Source organism: Drosophila teissieri, chromosome 2R (genome assembly GCF_016746235.2).
Source record: "Drosophila teissieri strain GT53w chromosome 2R, Prin_Dtei_1.1, whole genome shotgun sequence".
Lineage (NCBI taxonomy): Eukaryota > Metazoa > Arthropoda > Insecta > Diptera > Drosophilidae > Drosophila > Drosophila teissieri.
The window spans coordinates 5,913,920-5,937,905 of NC_053030.1; the positions used below are offsets into that span (position 1 = coordinate 5,913,920).

The 23,986-nt window shown below is 43.1% G+C and overlaps 1 protein-coding gene across 3 annotated transcripts in view; it reads left to right on the forward strand.

The window, feature by feature from the left end:
• The first annotated feature begins 1,277 nt into the window (after nt 1-1,277).
• LOC122612721 (transcription factor hamlet) overlaps nt 1,278-23,986 on the forward strand; it is a 32,965-nt gene continuing 10,256 nt past the window's right edge. The window contains exons 1-4 of one of the 3 annotated variants that reach the window (XM_043786507.1): nt 1,278-1,383; nt 16,998-17,527; nt 20,654-20,785; nt 20,887-21,121. In XM_043786507.1, the coding sequence (XP_043642442.1) occupies nt 17,327-17,527; nt 20,654-20,785; nt 20,887-21,121 (568 nt within the window). In that variant the 5' untranslated portion in view covers nt 1,278-1,383; nt 16,998-17,326. Of the gene's footprint in view, nt 1,384-4,870; nt 5,369-14,641; nt 14,991-16,997; nt 17,528-20,653; nt 20,786-20,886; nt 21,122-23,986 lie in introns of those variants that run through there. The other 2 variants (XM_043786505.1, XM_043786506.1) reach the window with 2 other exon arrangements.

The window sequence follows — 23,986 nt, forward strand, 5'->3', positions numbered from 1 at the left end:
CTGATTTCTGATGACTTGACCAGCAGCAAAAACACAGGGCCCACTACAACACCAACAGCAACAACAACGACGGCTACTGTGACTGACTTTTACGAGTACCGAGTAGTAAAATAAAAAACAAACCAATATCTCAGAAAGTCAACCGAACGATTTGGAGGCGGTAAGTTGAGCTCGGTGTTACGCGTTTTGTAATTCTATCTAGACACGTGAAATGAGTTATCAGCGGTCTACAGTGGAGTAAATCAAACTCATACATATGTATTTAGAAGGCGGGACTAAAATGTTTTCGTGACTCGGAGTAGTTCACGTTTAATAGTAAGGATTCTTCAAAAAGTGCCGTATTTGTAACTTATTTATTATATGTAGCAGTTTTCAACCACTGTCGCACTGCAGAATCTGTCTCTGCTGAATCTCACGTAGAATCTGCACATGACTTACACTCATTACCATGACGCAGATCACAAAAATGTCTTTAGTACCACAAGTAACTGGAAAGGGAATGTTGTCAACCATCGGTCCAAGTCCAATTACGGCTTTTACAGATGGATGCTGTGGTCAGGTCTGTCCTTCGTTTGCCTTTGCCTTTCGCTGATTTTGGCCCCCACTTTCCTTCCCTTTTTCCTCCTTTGGGCAACCCCGCAGCCATGGCTCATAACTTTTTCAGTTAATGAAGACATAAAACTCAGTGCCAGTGCCGCGGCTGCCACGGCAGCTGAAGGCAATAAACACAGCAGCAACATCAACAGCAGCAGCAACAACAGCAGCAGTAGCAACAAGAGCAGCAACAACAAGGAGTTGCCTCTTTTTGCGGCAGGGCTTTTGTTTGCTCAGTATTTTGTTCGACTTTTGTTTATTTCTACAGTCACAAGAAAGTTGCGCTGCCGAGCTGGAGATATCGCCAACGAATGATAAAGAGGAGGTACGGGTGGGGGTGTTTTGAAAAGGTGTTTAGCTCTGTGTCTGTGTGGATGTTCGCTGTTACATATATACCTGTAATCGCCATTTTGTGTAAAATTGTTGCTGCTGCTGCTGCTGCTGCTGCTGCTGCTGCGCCGCTGCTTCTGCTCACTGTCGCTATCAGCGCACATCAATGGACCAACGACAGTGTGGCGACACATTTCGGCGCACATTACGTATACGCAACGTGGGCCAAAGCGAAAGAGCAACAGCAACAGCAACAGTTGAGCGAGCGGGATGGCCATACCTCATGAGATAGAGAGCGCCAAATGAGCAGCGACAGAGAGATATGATAACAGCCGCAGCAGCAAAAGCAGCAAAAGCAGCAACAGCAGCAACAACCGCAGCAGCAGCAACAGCGACACGGCAGCAGCTTCGGCAGAGACCACGCCCCCAATTGTCTGTTTCGTTGGGAGATATCTTTATGTACGTACGAGCATATGTTGCTGCCACAGTCAAGGACCTCTTGGAGAGCCTTTGTCCTTGGCTGGTAACCTCTTAACACACTTCATTAATCAAATGCCAGCAGCAACGAGAGAGCGCAACAAGCTAACGCGGCGTCACTCTCGCTCTGACTCTCTATTTTACAAAGCTCCACCCCAAATTAGAGCGCAAACGCAGCAGCAAGAATGGGGATGGGAGCGAGAGAGAGTGCTGCAGCTGCCGCGTCGATGTCGATGCGACGCCAAAGTTTTCGCCGCTCAGTCGAAAGCGAGCGATGACAGACGAATGACAGTCGCTCTCTGGTTTCCCATCCCGCTCCTTCACCACCCCCTCATACCTTTCCCCAAGCAGAGAGAGAGATAATGACAGAGAGATAAGGGAGACGACAGCGAAATGGCGACAACAACACCAACAACTCCATTCAATGCCCGCCAGTCAGAAACAAGCGTTTGGCTGTATTAGTGCGCGTGTGTGGGAGTGTGTGTGTGCTACTGTGTGCTAGTGTGTGAGTGGGTGGGTGGGTGTAAAAGTCTGCTGCCCGATTACCTCATACTGAAAACTGCATCTCCCACTATATACGAAATAAACGTTTGTGTTTTTGTATGCACCCGTTTGTGTGTTTGTAATTTTCTGATAATTAAAAGTGCGCTGAAATTATTTCGTTTCGCCACTGGCCACTCACATACATTTCTCCTCGTCCTGGTCAAGAAATTAATGAAAAACTCTTCACTGGGATAATGAAAATGCTTCACTTAGTTTATTGTAAGCCTGCTCGGGGAAATTAAAAATAACGGACAATTTTTGATAGTAATTTCTAATAGTTATAAAAAAATCTTTAATAGTATAAAATACTGCACTTAATTCATGTATTTACTTAATTCATTCATTTACATTTACTACAGCTGCGTACTATTTTCGATAAGCTACGAATTTGTATACGTTAAAAAACGTTTATCTCACAAAACAAATCATAGATGTGTAATTCATTGTTTATTACGCACAAGCCGTATTTACAATTACATAATAGTTCCAACTTACAACTACAACTCGATAACAATTGTATTACGTACATGACTTAAGTACGTATTTTACTATCAATGGGAACCAGAAGTTCTCTGCGAGTGGGGGGCTTCCCTCTATCAAAACAACGCTAATGTCTGGTGATATATACTCATCCGGTGGATGATTTAATTTCCTCGTGCCGTGGCCTATTATGGACTTTATGGAGTCAGATGATATGACGCCTTCTTTGAGGCATTTTCCGCCCCACAAGTGGGCGACATTGGAATAATTGGCTGGCATCCCAACAAAGTTCTGCCGTCCAGTGGGCATGTACTTTGTAAGTTTATATTTGTTTGCCAAGATCAAGTTCAGCGTAAAAATAGCACAACGGACCTGTTTTCCTCAGCAAACCCTTCCCACCTCCCCCGGAAAAGACCAACAATTGGCGCCCCAAATGACGTACAAAGACTTAGATAAACAGCCATGAAAATTGCGATTATTAATAAGGCGCAGCGCATTTGGATGCCAAGATCCGTTTGGGCCAATTATACGTTCCATAAATCTGACCCAAACTGAACAGCAGCAACAACCGTTAAAGATTCGGACTTTGGCGAGCAATCTTCGCATATATTTACGAGATGGAACAAAAACAAATGTTTTTCCCTCGGCTGACTTACTTTTATTATGGCTTTGCCACCCACCCGATCTGCCTATTTGCCTCTCACTCTGCCCCCTCTTCTTCTGCCTCTTGGTTGCCTGCTCTCTCTTTCTTCCCGAGTAGCACCCTCTCTTTCGTTGGGGCCTGCTTCCCTCTCGCTTGGCAATAAAGAAAAAATGCCAGCAATGCGCTGGAATTGGAACGCAGCAAAAGCCAGAAATATTATTATCCAGTCTGGGAGAGGGCCGCTGCCGAGGGGGGCAATCAAGGGGGGTGGTTCCCTCCTAGCATGAATAATTAATGCAAGCGAAATATTGATTGCATGTACTTGAACTGAGTTCCAGACGACGACGTCAGACGTCGGACATTGTCGGTCCCATATGACAAACGACTGACACGCGGACTGAGCAGGCGACAAATCTACACCTCCCACCCACAACCAGCCCAACCCCCCACAGCCACCACCCACCACCCCCTCTGTGACAGCACACTCGACCCTGCCCCCTCTGCGGTGCCTTTTGCCTGCCTATTGGCCACAGGGCGGACTTTTTCGACGGGAGCTCCAGTGGGTGTTGCATAAATTTCCTCAGTGGATGAGAAAAGGGGCAGAGTAACAGAGGGTCCTGTAGCAGCTAAAAAGGCTAACTAAAGGACTTAGGCCTGAATCCCACTTGGCATGTGCACGGCCTGTTGGGCTTTAATAACAGCCATATAGATAGATGGCCAAGATAGCGGGTTGGCCGAGGCTTTCACAGAGAATTCCCAATAGTTGGCTTGCGCAGGATAAACCATTTTCGGAAATCACCGAGTAAAAGTAATTCAAAGGATGAAGATATCTTAAAACGAAAGGCTGACTCAAGGAACTTAGAAATTTCCAGACAAGAGTTTATATAGCTGCGGTTTAAACCTTTTCAAATCTCACAAAAAACATTATTTACCGATTCTATTGTTGTCAGTGGACTTTATAATTCAGCAGATTTTTAACTCAGATCAATTGGGCAGTATTACCTTCAAAAGTTAAAAAGGTCATTTTATATCTAAATCAATTCGCAGCCAATGAAGGCGCCACCCAGCCCCCACTCCTCTCGACCAGCTGGAAGCCCATTGGATGGGCAATCGTCGAGGACTCATTTGGAGGCCTGGGGTGCCTTGTGTCTCTCTTCGGCGGAGTGGGGAATCTTGCGTGACTTCATTTGCATGAATTACGTTGCGTTTTTCGTGCCCAGTCGTTAGTGTCCTTTGGCTGCCCACCACTCACACACACACACTGAGAACCGCACCACCCAAGCACCTGAAACGCCAGAAGCCCCAGAAACACCTGAAATCACCACTGGCGGCGCGGTGAGCACGTGCCTGTGTGGTTGGTTGGTGGTGCGACGAAGTTTCGGGAGCTCCACCCGTTCCTTCATAATTGCTGCCGCGATAGTCAGTCTCCTTTTTTCCTTGCCTTGGCGGGTCGTTCAGTTTTTTTCTGCTTTTTGCTTTTTGGTATGGAAAATAGGAAATGGGAGGAGGGGTGGAAAAGCTGGGTGGAGTGGAAAATGAAACTATAGCGCATAGACGAAATAGTCGGCGTTCTCTGCTCCGCTCAGCTTATTTTCCGTTTTCAGTTTTCCGCTTCTGTTCTCCGTTTTCTGCCTCGAGTTCCGTCGTCAGTCGCTTTCGAGGAGCTTTGTGGGGCAGGTGTGTTCAGGTGGTTTTTGCTCTCCAAGCTCCACCGGTTCCAGCTCCAGTTCCATTTCGCATTTTGCATTTTGCATTTCGCATTTCCCAACTGTGTGTGCCTTAAACTGTTTTTTCATTAACAACAACAACAACAACAACAAGAACAACAACATCGTTCTTTTTCCGTCGGTTTTATTGGGGTTTTCTCGATGCTTTTCCACTACCAACTCTGACTTTTTTGCGAGACGCGTGTGCAACAGGAAAAGCAGGACGAAAAAATACAGACATCGGCTAGATTTTTGCTAGCCTAGCCACAAACTTCCAAACACCACCCCTCGAGATTCCTATGCAAATGCAGTTGTGTCGGTTGTCCACTCCGGAAAAACTTGTGTTCTTGATTTGCAAAAGTGATTTCTAATTGTTTCGACTTCTTGGCTTAAAGAGTGAGATAGAGATAGGCGAGGTAGACAAAAAGAGCTGAGTATGTCAATGTCATTGGCCCAAGTGGCCCTGCATTGCTAAAGGATTTCCCGCCAGTCTTTGATTTCTCTGGACTATGGATATTGGCCAAGTCTAGTTTAATGACGTCACTGCTGGAGATTATCATGCGATCGAAAGCGATTGCCAGGAAATTTAATCAGGGTGAGTAAGTACTTCAGATTAAAGGATTCTTCAAATGCCATCACAGATGATCCAACTGACGGGCTGTAGGTCTAACTTCTTCATTTACTCCACATTAAGCAAATTATATAAAATGTTATGCGTCAGATAATATATGATTATTAACGTAAATGCGACTTGGTTAAAACTGAAATGGATATGAAACCATTGTAGCACATGAGTAATTGTTTTTTCCCATTAAAATTTAAACAGCCTCACAAAAATTACCCCACGGAGACCCATTAGGAACCATAATATCTACATAATTTCATGAAGTATCATGAAGAATTCCATGCAAAGTGTCGTATAGTAATTATGAATAGGATTAGTTCCGACACGTTTTTATATTTTGTGATAACACAAGCTCAGTTATTTCTGTTATTACTCCTTAAAGAATAGAGATATCAAATAATTTAAATTTATGTTGCTGTTGAGTCATTTGTAAGACTCAGAAACTTTTTTATCAACCCTTTGGGGAACATAAAAACAGAATTACGAACTGGATTTAAGGCAGTCCCCAGAGGTTTATTCTTTATGAAGTCGGAATTCCGTCACAGAATAAGAATTGAAATCAAAAGTTTCTGACATTTTTGACTCGTGTTTCCATTCTTGCCCTCAAATAATCTGAGATTATATCCAAGACATCTGTTTCAATGTAGTTAGATTTTGTATAGCTCGTGGCTCTTATCCGCTTCCTCCAGAAATCTGGGTAAACAGATTGTTAGAAACGGAAACGCAGACAGGAATTGGCTCTAAGGCCAGGCGGCTAATGTTCAGTTTTTTGACAATTATCATTTGACATTGAAAGGGGACGCTGTTAGGCCTGAAAATTACGATGGTTTGGGGGCCTGAGCAGATTGGGCACACATTTCTTAGTAGAAGCTGATGTAACGATTTAAAGTGAATCCGATCTTTCGTTGACCTTTCCTGGAACGCTTTTGATTAGCCAATTGTCGTTCAATGTGTGCCGGATTTCCTAATGACGTTTTCTAAATCGCAAGGTTCCCGTTTTATTAATAGAGAAGTGATTCAAATCGCTGATTGATTTCTGGAGGCATACAAAGCTTCTGATTTAGCTTATTTCCAAAGCAGGCGTCATCTATCCGATTGCTGAGAATTCAACACGTCTGTTATATTTTAAAGTTTTATTTATCAAAACTTATACATTTCTTAGACAAGGTTGAAGATACTTGTATATGTACAAATCTTCTCGGAATTGCTGCTGAGCCCTTCGGTCTGAGTAAGATTGAACAACTTGACGGCAATATCGGAATTCGGAAGAAGTATATCAAAATTTTTAAAATTTGGTTTGGATATTACACTTATTCTGCAGAGCATACGGAAACTTTATATGATTAGCTTACCCTCGAAATAGGCACTTTCCCCTCCCCACCAAATGTTTACAAGTCACCTGTCACGAGTTTCCCCAAAAAGCACCAACACACCGATAATCTATAATCGATAGCCAAAAGTTTCGGGCAATCGTGACCATCATCATACCACTATCACGTCCATCATCACCGGACCGCTTTCCATCACGATCGGCTACTCAGTGAGTTGTGCCGACTCAGGTCGATGGTAAAATCCTTATCGGCGCCGAGTATCAGCACTTTTACGACCTGTGGAATCGATTGTATTAAGAGCTATTAAAATATTTTCTAAAACCTGCTATCATATCATTCAATTAGGCAAGAAACGGCTATATATAGGATCATAAAACATAGCATTCGGTGTCGCCTGATAATGGAAGACTCAAACACCAATCACTTGTGCCGTGGCTCTTTCTCAACACATTAGCGCGTCATAAATACATCAAAATAAAAGTGTCGCCCACGGAGAATTTACGGCTCGTGGGCAGATAATGGGAGGAGACTCGAATTGGGCGTCTTAAATTCGGCTGTAACTTGGTCAGATCGCCGGTGCTAGATACAATTCGCAGTAGACAAGTTCCTTCGCCCGAAAGTTTGTTTCTGTTTCGCTCGTGCAGAGATAAACGCCAGATAAGCATTGGGATCAAGATTATGCGGCTGGCGGTGGAGTACTGGGTTATCAGTGGGACACGCTTTATGGTCGGTGCTATTGGATACTCCCATAAAGCAGTAATTTATGAAGTTCCCCAGCGCTACTTGACTTTTGTTTTCATCTCTTCCATAGAGCTAGGTGCCGTAGTCTCTCTGCCAAAAGTGGGTTAACCCATTTTCTGCTGGGTTTTTAAAGCTTTAGCCTTGGCTGACCAAATTAATATGTTAATAGACAAAGAATACATTTGACTATTAAAGCTTAAGAACAAAAATCCAAAAAATTGTTTGATATGTTTCTACAACAGTTAGCAACGTATTTGCATTAGGACATCGCATAATGTATTTATTATCTATTTTTAGATATCTTTTTTTATAATGGGCACAATTTGAAAAGTAACTATCCCGATTATTATCATGTACTTTATGCATTGCAATTTAAATTTAACCCAGATAATGGACTTGGAGCTACCGGGGAAATTTGGGTTAAGCACACATGGAAATCGCTCCACTGAGAAAGAGAACCTATGTATGTTCGTGTTTCCTGATGATATCATCTATCAGAGCGCACGTATCACTACGGTTTTATTGTGCACTTGTGCGTTCTCAGCTCTCCTTTAACGCTTCTATATTTTTTGGATTGCGTTGCTTCATCGCAGAAGAACGGAAAATATCATCGCGAGTGGGCCATTAGGCGGGTTAGCGGGCGGGGGATATGGCGCATGCATCGCACCTGATATTTTTATGGATTTACAACACCCGAATTATTCTTCCAATTTCGACAATTTATTGCCGAATACACACTTTTGACATTTATTTGCTCGTTTCAATTTCCAACGATTCGATTCGTTTCGTTTCGATTCGGTTTCGGACTCCACCAAGTTCGACGTTTTACTGTCCGAAAGCAAAAGTGTTTTCTTGTCGCCTCGATTGCACGCAGGCCAACCTTGTTGTCTAGATAGAAACAGCCGATGATAGCCGTGGACAGACCCGGCGTATACGTTATATGGTCGAAGACAAGGGGTTCCAGTGAGGCGTAACTTGGTACATATGTGGATAAAATGTATCTAAGCTGCTTAGATTAATATGTATTTTAACGGTATTATATCTTTAAGAAAATCCATCTCACTCAAAAACATTATTGTAAATATATACGAGGCCTCTTTCTATTTCTAAAGCAAATATACTTTTCTGAATGTCCAGTTTATCAAAACGACCCAGTCCCAGCATTGTCTTTTGTTTACGACATTACGTCAAGGTTTCTGTTGCAGATACTAAGAGTCTGGACTATGCCACAAGATATTTATTTAGATGACGAATTAAATGGAAACGCACTGGAGGGCGTATGGGAATATGGATACCCCATAGCTCGCTGTTTGAGTGGGCTTGGATTTATCGGCGTAACTGTCAGTGTCTTGTCACTGGTCTATTGTTTATCAACGTAAACCTTCTCCTATAACTTTGTTTATGTTGTGGAACAAAAAGGCTAGTGGTCAGTGGGGATAGTTCCGATATGCGGGAGGTACAGATACTGCACTTCATAAATATGGTTTGCTAAACAAGGGGAATACTTGAAGTTCGTATTATCCGTTAAGAAAGGGTGCAGGGGATTAAATAAATAAAAAAACAAAATATTTAGCAACAATATGCTTTCAATACCTAAACAGATGTACCTAATTCTAGTAATGCTGCATGTTACGAATATAAAATATATAAATATTACATTGTTGTACCCTGATGTTTCGCTTTCAAACAGAATTATTTATAGTACGTTCCGTCAAAGTTCAATTAGGCTTAGATCATATTTATGCCATTATTGTAAACTAGTAATCAACTTTATAGTGGCTTTGATAGACAGTTATAAAGATAGGCCCTATCGCGCCGATTTCCCACCATTCATTCATGTATCCGAGTTGGCTAACAACTAAGCATGAGTAACAGGTCCCTTCTCGCAGTGTACATTATATTTCGCTGTTTTCCCTGCTCCATAAATTGTTTTCAAGTCATAGAATAGATAGTAAATAGGCTGCAGATATCAGTCGCGGGGTGCATAGTACACATGTCGATCGTGCCTACAATGTGGGCCCCTTCACAGATACTAACTACAAGAGCGAGTGTATTATACTTTCGATCAAGTGCTCGGCGCGATTGGTTGGGTACAATCCTCGCACACGAAGTGCCTTTATCGATAAGGTTGTGCTGGTGCTGCTTTTTGGAGGTCTCTCCTCGGATTCAGATTCACTTGTCGGTCTTTTTCTATTTTTAACGGGCACTGAACAGCTCGCTCTTACTGCCCCGTTTCTCTCAAAAGTTCTCCGAATGCGCTTGCTTAGCGCCAACTTCCGAGAAAGGCAATTAATTGTCGAACGGCCAGCTTCGGGCTTAGTTTATGACAATCTCTTGCTGGTCCGCAGCGTGCGAGATTGCGTAGCGTCGGTAAAATGGAAAAAGATAGCCTTCGAGTTCGCTTGATGAATTAGAGGAATCAGCAGAGTCCCAAATAAATAGACTATCCCCGAAATAGCGATCTTATTCTCACGCTAATTAAAAGTGAAGTGCAAAAAATTAATTAAAAAATCGGCAAAATACTGGAAAATCCCAAAGAAAACCGCAAATAAGAAGGGTTACACGTGAGTGACATTTTCCAATTAATTGTGCATCTTTTGAGGTCAGATCACCAGTGTGTCTGATCTCCGGTTGAACCTGAACCACCCTGCTGCAATCGAAGAGCCTGGCAGATGTGATTTTAGTGGAAAGTGTGCCAAGACAGGAAGCAGAGGGTATCGAGGGTATCTGCTCCTTATTCTTCCATTTCCGTTGCACACTGCAAATTGCACTTGGGTAAACTCGATTTGAGGGCGCGTGTTGCACGGATGGGTTCGGATCCTGCTCCAGATTCGAGTTTGCAGCTTTGGCTGGTATTAAGTTACGATCTCTGGGTTCCCGCCTCCCTTCCCGCCTCACTCCCAGACGCGATCTTCAACGGCACTCGTAACGGTTTGACCTTGCCATAATTATAGTCCTGACCCCGCGCGTCTGTCTCGCGCATTTTGACTTGAAAACTTGCCCTGCATCACTTTTTCTTTGGGGTCCTTTTCGGCAGAGAAGAGCGACTTCCGCTCCGCCTCGAATGCAGAACAATGGAACAGCAGTCCTCGCAATAGCAATAGCCATAGCCATAGCAATCAGAATCGGAATCGACATCGGCATCGGCATCTGAACGGGAATCGCTACGGCAATCGCAGTGAGTCCTGTCCTGTCAATGAGACACGCACACAGTTGAAGTTACCAGGCTTACAAGATCAACAGAGGTTGATATACAAATTCGCACAGTGGAGGGTAAACTAATGTCATAGCATTTCTCGCTCGATATTTATGAGCATTTACTCAAATGGAGCTTGTTTTAGGCACTTACTTCAATATTAACAGTAAAATATTTTACCTAATCTATATGAAAAATACTTACTATGTTGATGCTGAGAAAATGTTGATTTAAATACCAACCTAATGCACCTTGTATTTATTTAAAGAAAAGAAATTCACAACTTAAATTCATTATTTGTCTGCAGTGGAACTAGTATTCTTTCCGCAATCGTAGACGTTCTACATCCAAGTCGGGACCACTCGAATGTTGTGTTATGCCAAAAGAAGGGCATTCCTACACACTCGGTCCTCCACTCGAAACCCGAACAATGGTAGCGATATGTGGACCGAGACGACTTTTGATTCCGATTCCTTCAAGAACTTTACTTCCCTGCACTACCCAGCTTGTAAAAGCCATTCACAAAAGCCGGGGCAAGTCCTTTGTCCTGGCTCAGACAGTCGGAGTCAAAGATCAGCCATCCAGCTGAGTTAATTACAGTCGACAGGACTTCCACAGAGACAAACCGGAGTCACTGACTCTGAATGGAACTCGCATGGAGTCCTTTTTGCCAGAGAGGAAGTGTCCCAGCCTCGGGATATTCAGTCGATCTGAAAAGCATTTTTCGTTTCAGTTTTGGCGCGTTAAAATTTGAATTTCAGCTGCAATTCAAAGCCTTCTTAGTTTGCGTATGTGCTTTTTATCTTTTGCATTTTGTTCATCTCGAACGTACTTTCGTTCACATATAATAATTAGTTTTCAAATGTTTCTTCAGTTCAGATAAAGGAATTTTCAGCAAGACCCTCTTGTGCTCTTCCTTTAATTTATTTCATCCGTTAGCGGGGCAAAAGCCATAAATGTATTGCTTCTCTTCCGCCACAATGCACTGCAATCCTTTAATTGAAATTTTATCACCTTTCACTGACTGTCAGTGGATTGTGTGACCTGACCTGATTATTCCTGGTTTTGCATTTCCAGGCCTCCGCCCCTCGAGGAATTATTGACTTTTTCCGAGGCGTGTTGGCTAATGAATTATGGGCTATCATATGCGGAACAATCCGCCGACAAAGCGAAGAGCAAACGAAACCAGAGCGAAATGCAAATAAAGACACATCCTTTTTCTATCTTTTGGGCCCTCGCGTGTGTTAAATTATGTGACAGCGGCGTGGAAGGGGTGACTCGTTGTCGATTATGTTGTTTTAATTTAACGCTATTAGCAGTGGAGTCAGAGCTGAAAGTCAGGGAACCCTCCGTTTCAACCCTTAGCGCCCCTTTTCCGGCGATGACATCCCACCAATATTTCACCCGTATGTTGTGAACTCCTAATTGAGTCCTGCTGTTAGACAAACGCAAACAGACACGGATATACATAGATAGAAATTTGTGTACTTTATGGGCACCGTATTTAGCACCTCTTCGGTTCGAAACTCGAAAGCCCATATTTCTGACCCTCGAGTGATCATGCAAATAAATAACAAGTGAGGGAATTTATGACCCCATCCTAATGGAATCTGCTATCTTTTTTGGGCCTGACAGGAAACACTCGGAATGCAACCGTTTTAGTTGTATCTTGCTATGATGCTTTCATATTTTGTTTGCGAAATATGAATATAGAAGCCAATTATAAGAAAATGCTATAACACTAAATATTAGTCTTGTTTAAAAATATAATAATTACACTTGATACGTTCTTTATATATAACAATTATAAAGTGTTCTGATAATGCCACATGATTTTGACGCTCGCTCACAAAAGATAAATTGTTGCATTTAATAATAACTTTATAACACTTGTAACACTCAAGAAGAGTTAAATTGATAAATAAATTGTGTTTCTTTGTCAATTTATATTATGAATAGAATTTATGCATCTTGGATAAGAATAAAGAAAATGTAAAATCTTTATTTTCTCACAATAATTTCCTTTACTTTATCATTATCTAATGGAAAAATGCCATATTCCTAAGATTTATATATATATGTGTAGATGATACTATCTTAGAGTGCGGAATATCTGTGCTGACGCAAAGCCCGAGCAAAAACATACTTAGATTACCTAGTTCGTGATAATATAAGAAATAGTCTTAAATGAAACTAATAATCCCCTGATTTAATGGACCTAATAGCTAGTCTCCTAAGTTCGCTTTAAAAACTCCACGTAATAGCCAGTCATCTGATCCAAAACATCAGCAAATTTCCCACCCACTAAGTCTAAGCCAAGGCCCAACAAAATTCCGCCAAAACATAAAAAAGTTTAACGACAGATACAAAATTAAGTTGCAAACAAAAGACCAAAAAGCCCATGTACTTGTCACCCCCATCTTCCCCAAAAAAACCCTGGATTGTTGTTGTTGTTTGCGCAGGGAAAAAGAGCAACCGTAAGGAAAAGCGAGGGGGAAAAAGTGGAGAAAGCCGAGGAAATCAGCCCGGCACACTTTGCCTTTTCTGCCGCAGGCTAAAAGTCGTCGTCGCTTTCAATTATAGCCGTGAGTTTTCTCTGTCCGGCCAACACACACACATACACACACTTATATGCACACCTATACAGTTGGCAGGAAGCCATAAACACACACAAACACACACACAGATGCGGCAGGGCAGTCTACACCCACACACAGCCATTAGCCTAATGTGTGTGCTTATTGCGCACGCTTTGGAACAGACGCAGGTTGAATTTGGGGGAAAATTTCAGAGGGAGTGGGAAATTCAAGGGGGGTGCTGGTTGTGAAAAAGCATACTGAGCTATCGAAGCCACAATCCCCAAACCAAAAGCCGAGTCCCCCTCGAAAACCAAACCGAAATGGATGCTAAGGATAAGGCAACCGCAACTTGCCACTTTGTCTGATCGGGGGAGGGTGCAGAAGGGGGTGGGAAAGCAGAGGAGGGGGCGGTGGGTGTTGTCTGCTCTGGGCCAACCGCAAACAAACAAACAGAAGAGCGCAACAGAGACGGAGACACTACCGGCAGCCAGAAGAAGAGAGCAACAGCATCTCTGTATCTGTATCTGTATCTGGTTCTGTATCTACAGCTGCATCGTAGTCTGCTTCTGCCTCCATTTCGCTATATAGATATGCACAGATATATAAAGCGCAGTCTATATGTAGCCGAGTGCATAATGAATGCGAAGATGTGCCCGCCCTATTATCCTGACTCCTCCCTCAACTCAAGCTGGCTGTCTGTGTATCTCAAAGATACATAGCCGCATTCTGATAGGAAAAATCGAGGGGTAAATAAGGCCATCGCACTCTCTCTCTCTCTCTCTTTCTTTCTCTCTCGCTCACTCTCCGTCCCTGTCTCGTTGATGGCCATCTCCCTCTGTTATCCTTTCTGTGGCCACTGGCACTGAGGATTCGAATCAGAATCACCAAGTTTCAGATAATAATAATGACTGCGAACTGACACAGATTTCAAGGGGCGAGAAAGAGAGCTGTTCTCGTCGAGAAAGAGAAAGAGGACCAGAATCCAAGAGAGAGTGTGTGAGCGCAGGCTGGAGATATATATATAAACGCACTGTTAAGATACAGATGCTGCACTCTTCCTTTCTCTCTTTTCTCCCACTCTCCACACAGTTTGTACTCTCCAGTTTCATCCCCTATCCTTTTGCTTTTGCTTTACGAAAGATAGCCAGGACATCAGGGCGATCCTCTGCGAGATGATGGGATGAGATTTTCGGTTGGGAGAGAGGAGCGGAAACAACCACCATGGCGAATGGGTAGCCAACCAGCCAGCCGGCCCGAAAAATTCCCATTCAAACCGAGAATCCGAATCCGGCAATCCGAGAATCCTCATCGCCTCCAGACAATTCAGTTTCAGTTCGTTGCTGAGCGTGCTGGCAATCGGAATCGGAAAATCACACTCGCTTTTCGCTGCCGCCGTCTGCACTCTCGGTCGCCGTCGACGTCGACGTCGCTGCCACACAATTCTGTTTGTGTTCTTCACATATATATTTTTTGCGCTATCGCCGCTTCTTTTCCTGGCTGGCTGGCAGCAGTCTTGCGAAGACAACCGGCAGATAGAGACGACACCCATCAAATAAATAAATATCCCTTGAAATCGAAACAATATCGAACTCGCCTTTAGCGACATCGAGCATACGCAGTGTTGGCCCCGCGGAAAATGTCGCATCGCGTGTTATGAAAATATTTGCTAGCGATCTGTTTATTGTGATAATTACAAGTAACGTTTGAAAGCGGAATCATGCTGTTCGATCGATATGTCATATCAGGTTGGTTCCACGACGTGTTAATAAACAAAAATCGGTATCTTGCGCCGTGACTTACGGGGAATCGGAGTTCCCTGAACTGAATCAGTTGCTTTGGGAACAGTTTACAACGGCCTCAACTTAAACAGAACCCAAGTGAATCAGTTTGAATAAATCCACCTATTAGTTGGTCGATTGTTTTTTAACCCGAAAACACCAATGCCAAGAATTGTGACGAATTAAGTGCTTAAAATAAGTGAATCAGGGAGTTATCTCCCATTGTCGGCCCTAATTAAAACATTTGGATTTGTTAACGAAACTGTTTATTCCGTACGGATTTTATTTAGGCTGTGCAAAGGTTGCAATTCAAATGAAATTTGGTCGAATTGTATTATCCCATTTAAAATACCTATTGCCTTTTAATACTTAAATATTTATTCAGTTAAACACTAAATGCATTGAAAATAATTGAATAGGAAATGCAAGTGCATTCTAAATTAGTCGAACATTTTTTTAGAGCTCTGTATCTCGAGCCAGAAAAAACATCTTTTAATATAGTTGCCTCACCAAACTTGTCGCAACTTTTAATGACCAAACTAAAGCCTAAGTAAGCCCTAAGTAAACCCATTAAAATCGATCCCCACTTATCAAGCCCCCACACAAGCAATCAAGCGTTTATGGGCAGTTTTATCAGCAGACCAGTCCCAAATGTGATTACCTAAAACACAAATTAGCCGAAGGTCCCGGTCCCGTTGGGAAAACACTTGCGCTTGGGTAAAAGCGAAAACTAAAGAAAACCGGAGTGATTAACAATTGAACAATTGGGTTGTCAAATAGAGCCGAGGATAAACGCGAGATGAGTGGCTGCGAGGGCGGTCTGTGAAGTGTAGGCCACTTCAAAAAGATTTCGCTAAATGGTGTGAAACCGTCGGCGTTCGAGATCGAAGTTTCAGGATACTGTGCAAACAGAGTGTGCCGAAGGATGTGCGAAATGCAGCAGGTTGTTTCGGGTCGAGAACTCCAAACGCAGTTTGCTATTTGCTTGGCCATTGTTTGCGGGCTATTGCTTTGCGGTCTATTTATATGGCCGATACTTATCTGTTTCGGGGTAATGTTGCTGTTACTCTGCAGTTACTGTTACCATTCGTGTACTCGTTATCTTCGGAGCCCTGTCATATTCTGTCTAACAGCTCAAATTACGATTTAGTTTCAAGTGTTCGAACAAGGCGGATGGACAAGACAAGAAACCACACAGCAAACAACAACTAGTAGTTGCTCAAATATCAATAATCGCCGGTAATTTGTCCGTGTATACTTATGTTCCGAGCCCACCGATTATCGGTATCTTAAAGAAGTGCGTGATGTTTTTTCCAATGACACTATGGAAATGCACTGACTATACCATCACAACCCATTTAAATTAATTAAACCCCTGACCTGTGACCTGTCAAGGCGGTGTCCCACTTAAAATCAAATTACCCCTGACTCAACTGTCACTAAGTTGACTCCTTAACTGGTCTAGTAGTCTAATCATTCTATCTATTCAATCGGCAGAAGTCAGGCCAGCCACATCAATTAAAAGTGCAGATAAATAACACATCAAAGCAATTTAAGTCGGAATTATTGTGTCAACAAAATAGTTTAAATATTTCCCGTCGATATTTATCCAGATTTTATTTGCTCAGCCTGCTCAGGCAGGCCACGAAAACAGACGAGGTAACTGATACGCCCTGTCTGTGGGAAGGGTAGAGGCACCTGTCTTGCCGGGAAGATAGGAGCCACATAGAGTGGGCAGTGATAGACGGTCCAAGCTGTCCAAGCCGTGCATTGCAAAATCCCCGAAGATACCTTTAAATGAACCGGGCTACGATTGTCATCTCGACGTGAAGAGTCTTTGGCTTTATCTATTTTATTTCGGGAGTGACTTGACAGCCAATAACTGATTAGGATTAGTACCTTGAGTGCTTGCCAGCGGTCGGAAAAGTCATTTCTAATCGCTGTCTATTTCCAATTCATTTCGATTGCTAACAGGCTCCGGAGGCGACGACTTCGATCCAAGTGCGAGTGCAGCGCACCACCATCATCACCTCCATCACCTGGATCTGAGTGCCAGGAGTCAGGCCTTCAATCCACTGTCTGAACAAATCGAGGATTCATTCGCCGCCCGCCATCGCTTGCCGCAGCAGGATCTCGTGGAAGGATCTCCGCCGAGGCGGGATCATCTTGATATACAGGATCAGGAGCTCCTTCACCATCCCCATCATTTCCAGCAGCAGAACCAGCGACAACAGCCACCGCCACCCACGTTACCACTCTCCGTGGAATCCTCCACCTCCTCCGCCGCCACCGCCGCCGGCGGCATGGATGCCTTCTTCAAGGACCGCGCCCAGGCGGAGCACATCCTGCAGGAGTGGGTGCGGAGGCGCGAACCCGTCTGTGATCTGGACATCCGTGACTGTGGTGGTGTCTACGCTAAGACGCCGCTCCAGAGGGGCACTCGCTACGGACCGTTTCCCATGAAGCTCAGCCACCAGCCCAACGATCCTCAGCTGGCATGGAAGGTAAGTCCTTTTGACAATCCTGAATCCCTGATATCCAGATAGAGAATATAACTGTCGAGAGTCATTAGGAAAAACATTGAATATTAGGAATCAAAAAATAGATTGAAATACATTTGAGTTAGGAGTCTCAAGGTATTACGTTTATTTGTGGCTTTGATTTTATTTGATGCCTTGTATAACCTTTTAAACAGCTTTCCCAAAAATTTATGTTTAGTCAGAAGTTGATGGGTTACATTTTGTTTAGTTTCTCTATGGTCAGTAACCTACCCAAACTACCCAAAAATGTCGTTAGTGGCAATTATAAATATTTTCCCAAGCAATCGCAGAACAAATCCCAGGCCTGAAACCCCAAAACTTTTATATCGCACATTTATCACCAAACGGCCCTTAAGCCTTTCACATGTGTGCGCATTTTGGCAATCTCAAATTTCCGATATTAGTTTTTCGCTGGTCGGGAAATTTAATCCCATCAGATCCGTACCAATTTTTATGTGCGAAAATTGCAACCGAATTGAGTCATCCTAGTTATTTGGGTGGTTTTCGCAGGGAAAATCAAACGATTGGAAAGAGATTTGATTAGAGCTCTACCTCGAGGGTATCAATTGTCAGTCAAATGTGCCTAATCCCCGGCCAGAGCTAATTTACCTTCTGCTTCTGCCAGAGTGGAAAACCAGGAAACCATGCGACCAGGACGAAAATCCACAAAGTGCACCCCAAATGAGGCTTAAGTCGAGGCCGGCTGATGATTCCAATTAGGGTATAGGGATATACGGATCCTAGTCTGAACCCTTCGATCGGTTGTCAGTCAGTCAGTCAGTCAACTGACACTTTTCCTCCTCCCTCCGCTACCACTTTTCTCTTCCGAAACAGAGAGACAATCCAATCAAATTATCGCGCCTCGTCCTGTTGACAATTCGCACAAGGAGATCCCTTCTTTTTACCTACTCGGCCAGGTATTGCTACAAAAATACAAAAATATTGTTCCTGCCACTCGAGCGAAAATTGCAAAAATAACAGAGCTCGGATCGGATCCCTTCTGGCCTTTATTCCTGGATGATCCTCAAATCAAGCGCACTTTTATCGTTCACGTTTCCGTTTTGACAGATACATTGGCCGTATCTCTATCTGTATCTGTATCTGTACCTATCTGCCACCGTTTCCCTTCTGATCCTCCTGGAGGATCTGGATCGGATCTGGCAATTCGAAGCCAGTTCTGCCAGCCGAACCAAAGCGAACCTAACCGAACCCAACACTTTGAGATTATCTCTGGCGCGTAAATATTTTTCCTGCCCATTGACGTTTTCGTGTTTTTCAGCAGTGAGTGTGGTGGCCTCCTTTTTAATAAAGTTATGAATAGGCAAGGACATGTGTGATGTGTGTCCGGGGATTATCGAGAGACAAAACCAGCAACTGGAACTATTTTCCAAACTGTTACGGATATTTCTGGCCGTGTATGTGGGCATATCCATATGATCATATCATTTTTTAGTGACTGTCTCGGATTTCAGTTTTCTTTGCCGTCTTGAATAACCAAAAAGAACAAGGAACAACCATATAAAGATATTTCAAAAGTCATGATAATCTAGATATTTTGGTATATACATATGAAATTTTTGGAAAATAAATTATCTTTGCTGTATCAGAGCAGTATGCTTTGAAAAGAGATTGCTTTCACCCCACATGTTCCTACTACGATATACATATACCGCCTTCTAATTATTGTAATTGCGAATTGCCCCGTGTGCCGCAAATCAAAGCCCTTCCAATTATACATTTTTGCAACTATAACTTGCGTGGCCCTCGCCGAATGCACAACACAGACTGCAACCTACTTGTTTGGCAAACCACTCGAGGAAACCTCTCCCTCGTCCTGGAAACGCAAAGTTTATTTCATTTATGCGCGCGGGTATAATGTTGTATTTATTTTATTTTCGCTCTGCATATGCTGCGGGCAGCAGGAGCCACTTGAGGCGTTGTTAACTTAATTTTTGGAGCGTGCACACATGGCGCACTCTCTCTCTTTCTCCCCAGACTCTCCCACTCAACGCACACACACACACCCACAGGAGCACACACACACTCATACCACTTCATCGCCAACTGCAAAATGCCGTTTTTCCAAATGACTTCATAGACAAGAGTTCGACGGCGGCGACTTGAACGTTGCGCATACGCAAAGTCATTCAGTCAACCGCAGCATTTGAGTTTTTGTATTTTTTTCTTTTGGTTTTTCGATTTTAATTTGTGGTTGCGGCAGCGTCAAACTTTCGGCGACGCAAAGTCTAAGGCAGTTTTCCCATTTCCAGCCGCAACTACAAAAAAAAAACCTACAAAAGAAAAATACACAGCCGCTGTTAACGATTTGTGTAAATTATGCGTAATTCAGCTTGGCGCCGCTGCTTCTATTTGTACACAAAAACTGTTGGCGGTTTTTGTTTAGTTTTCTGTTGTTTTGCTCGCTCCTTGTATTTTTGCACTGTGGCTGCAGTTTCCTCTTACTGTTTAGTGACCTTGATTTTACGGGCAGACTTGTGGGCGGCGTCTTGCTGAGACTGCTTTTTATTTCAGTGTTAGAAGACCCTTATTAATTGGCTAAGTAATTATGCGGTTTCCAATGGGAAATGACTTTAGAAGGCACTAAAAGAGTACTTCTTATATGCTGACATTTTACATTGGGTTGTTACAACCTAGCATTTTGGATAAATAGTTAATAAAATTACAAAGCATTTTAATTTACCCAGATATTTGCTACTTTTAGCTTCTGTCAAATCTATACATTAAATGTCTAATACTATATATAATTGTTATTATGTTTTAAGTTTTATTGTAATTTTAATATTTTTTCGTAGCTTTTAGCATTATTAAAAACATAGTTTACATCTTAAAAATTTATATCTACCTGGTCTTATGATAACGTACACACAGTATAACACTTTTGAGGGTTGAGTCTTGGCTTAGCAAAGACAAACGTGTAAAAATAGCACAGTTAGCAAGCGTGGGCCAACAGATGACGCCAGCTGATATTTTTAGAAACTGATTACCCTTTTTAATTAACGTTTTTAATGAAGAGGAAAACACTTAAAATAAATATGTTTTAAATGGATTACCCTTATATTGTGTCTGCAGGCCCATGGTAGACACTATAATGGATGGCTAGAGCCTACAGAGGATGTGTCCACGTGGTTGAAAAAAATCCGAAGCGTTCAGGACGAATGTATTGGCGAGGCTAATTTACAGAGTTACATTAATGGTGGTTATGTGAGTATTCGGCCCCAACCCCTTACAATAAAAAACCCTTCAGCACGTGCCACTCAACTTTTTACAATTTTAACCATTATTTTCCCTTGGATTCTTTATAGCTGTGGTACGAGACGAATCGGTACGTGAATGCTGGCAGTGAAATGGTAGTCGACGGGCGACCCAAGAGTCCTGTCCAACTGAACGAGAACTTCATGAACGGCGGCAAGGTCCTCGCGGCAGCAGCAGCCGCAGCAGCAGCCGCCGTCGCAGTGGCCGCCGCCTCCTCCTCGGGAGCAAAAAGCGGGGGTGAGGGCAGCTCGGCGCCCAGCGATGATCGCAGCGATCGTGATAACGGTGAGTTAGCTTCCCAATGATTGCTTTTCCCAAGAATAAGTTGATCAAATATTACAATATTGTTGTATTCGACTATTTAAACTTAAATAGTAAAGTAAATATTTTAAAATTACTTCAAGCACAAGCATAATTGAATGAATTGAAAAACTGATGGATTTCTGATCAATAGTCTTGTAATTAGTATGTGTACATTTCTATTTATTTGTTCCTCTTTTACTAAGATATTCTCTTTTAGGCTTCTGCCTACTAATCAAGATATCAATGCCCTACCTAATGTATAGTTACCATGACCCTGGCCCAATCGTGTGCAATTCCATCAGGATGTGACATTGAATAAGAGTATAATAACGTATGCGTTGTGTCCATGCTGGTGTGGCTAATAAGTGCAGCTGTGGTGCCAGGCAATTAACGCGCAACACAACCACTGTGGGTCAGGTCAAATCGGGTACACAGAATCTAGTATCTAGAATCTACAATCCAGAATCGAGAGTCCAGAATCCGGTGGCAATGCCCGTGACAGAGCTCCTGGCACGAGCGACGGTCCTGCGATACAATCTCGGGTGCAGGAGCAGTGGCTTATGAGGGCTCACAGAATCGGAAGCCGGCATCCCTTCTCTGAAATGGCCGGGCACCCTTTTTCCTCCCTTAAATGCGATCAATTTGTGCGCTGCGCATGCGCCCATGCAATATTGCGGCAACCGCACATGTTTTCATTTGTTATTAAAATGTTTGATAATTTCATTAGAGATCCATCAGCAAACAAAGGGTCCGAGATTGTGTCAGCGATATACGGTATGAGCTATGTATATGTTGCTGACAGTCAAAATGGCACACGCTCAATTTAAGCCTAATCCTGCATCCCTCGAATCCCCGTAAAACGGGAAGCCGGGGCGTGTTTGATTATAAACATGTGGGATTTATGAACAGCTCATTTGGCGTTTCACACTCTTTTCTCTTCGCTCAGCCTATCACAAATTTAAATCTCCACGAATATGTTTTCGTTGGCGAGTCGGCTTTAAATTTGAATATGTAATGAACATAATGGTTAATTCCATATGCTTATCTGCCGGATCATAGTGCCCTACAATGGTCTCGCATTCATATTCTAGTTTTCGAGTTTTTCAATTAAAGCCAAGCTGTCAAAGTTTCCGCGTAAGTCCGTTTTCAAGCTTGATATTCAACCCGCTTTCCCATTCAACGAAAGGGACACCTGTGTCTTGACTTTTTAACGTATTTTCGGGCAACTTTTCTCGCAGTTCACGCGCTGCTGAGCAGGCAATTTCCCTCTAGTCTCTGGCAGAAGACAAGGCCCAGATGTCCTGTGTGTCCAAGGACATGCAGCGAGTGCCACCAGTGCAGCACGGGGGTGGCAACGCGGTCGAGGTTCCGCCGCGGAGACCCGGAAAGGATAAGAGGTGGCAAGGAGCGATCGAAAGTGTGGTCGCAACGGTAGCGAAGGATCGCTGGATTTTCAGGAGAGGGAGTTCCAAGTTCCGACCGTTACTTTTGTCGAGGAATACCTAATGAGCGCCTGGGCTGGGAACTTTTCGCGTTCGAGAATTTTCAGTAAGGAAAATGCAATGCCAAGGGGTGCACTCTAGAGCATGGGAATGTTTTTTAAAGGTTGTACATACTCGTACCATTTAATGCAAATTGTCAGCTATCAAACAAAAGACTGAACAATATAAATTTACTAGATAGATTCCAGACCAAATTAAATAAATATCCTAAATGATCTGTTATGAAAGTAATCATTCTGAATGACCTACTACAATAATTACTATAATGAAGTATTTAACAGTTTTAAAACAGCTTATTTCCCAATACCTATTGGTATTAACTATTAAAGAATGACTTCTAACCATTCCTTAAATCACTCGAAAATCAAAAATCGAAAATCAGCCAACCCTCAAAGGTGTCAACTCAAAGCGAGCTCCCTTCACCTTGACTCCACCTTCGCCCCGAAAAACCAAAACACAGAGCCAGAAAACCATTCCCAACAATAAATAAACGAAACCAAGACACTTTTGAGATGGCTTTCGGCTTAAATCGCGGCAACTCTTCAATCGACCAATCAAACAATGGAACAAACTATACACGAAGCACATTTAGATACGTTCGTACCGCCAACTGGCGACTGGCGACCGGCAGAACACACGCCACATAGACCAAGCCCATAAACGAGATCCTAACTAACTCTCAGATACGAATCCAAAAGCAAAAAATCAACAGACCTCCGTCGATTGACACTTTGTCGCCGGCAAAGCTGATGGATGATTAATGAGCTGAAAAATAAAAAGCGAAAGAGAAGAATTAAATTGAATAGAAGGCTCGTGTCGCGTCTTCCGCTAAATGATCATCGTGTGTCAATTTGGGCATCATTAGGAGTGCCACCTAACCCTTTTTGTTTTTTTGTTTTTTGTTATTTTGTGCTGCTGCCAAATCGATTAGCAGGCGGATCTAACTTTGATTTTTTCACATTTCGTTTGAGCAAGTTGTAAGGTGTAAATAATTCAATCAATCATTTGTCAACAGTTTCGGCTTCCGTTTAGCCATATAGCCTCCGATTCAGGGTCAGTCTGTGGCTTTTGGCAGCCAGCAGCATATTCTGTGATATGTAATTGGCATGTCAAAGAGTTTGCAGCCCGCCTGCCTTCGTCGGCATCCATTTCCCCTGCTTAATCCGCATCCTGATGCCTCACAATGACTCTATTGAATTGTCAGTTCTCCGTTGGGCGAGTGAATCAATCTGTCAGATGAAAGGGGGAATCCAGCTGCAAAGAGATCTGGTGAAAGGCGTGAAAGGATTGGGCAGGATTTGGGGGAGATGCTGACAAGGGGGCTGGGCAATGACCGAATGATAAG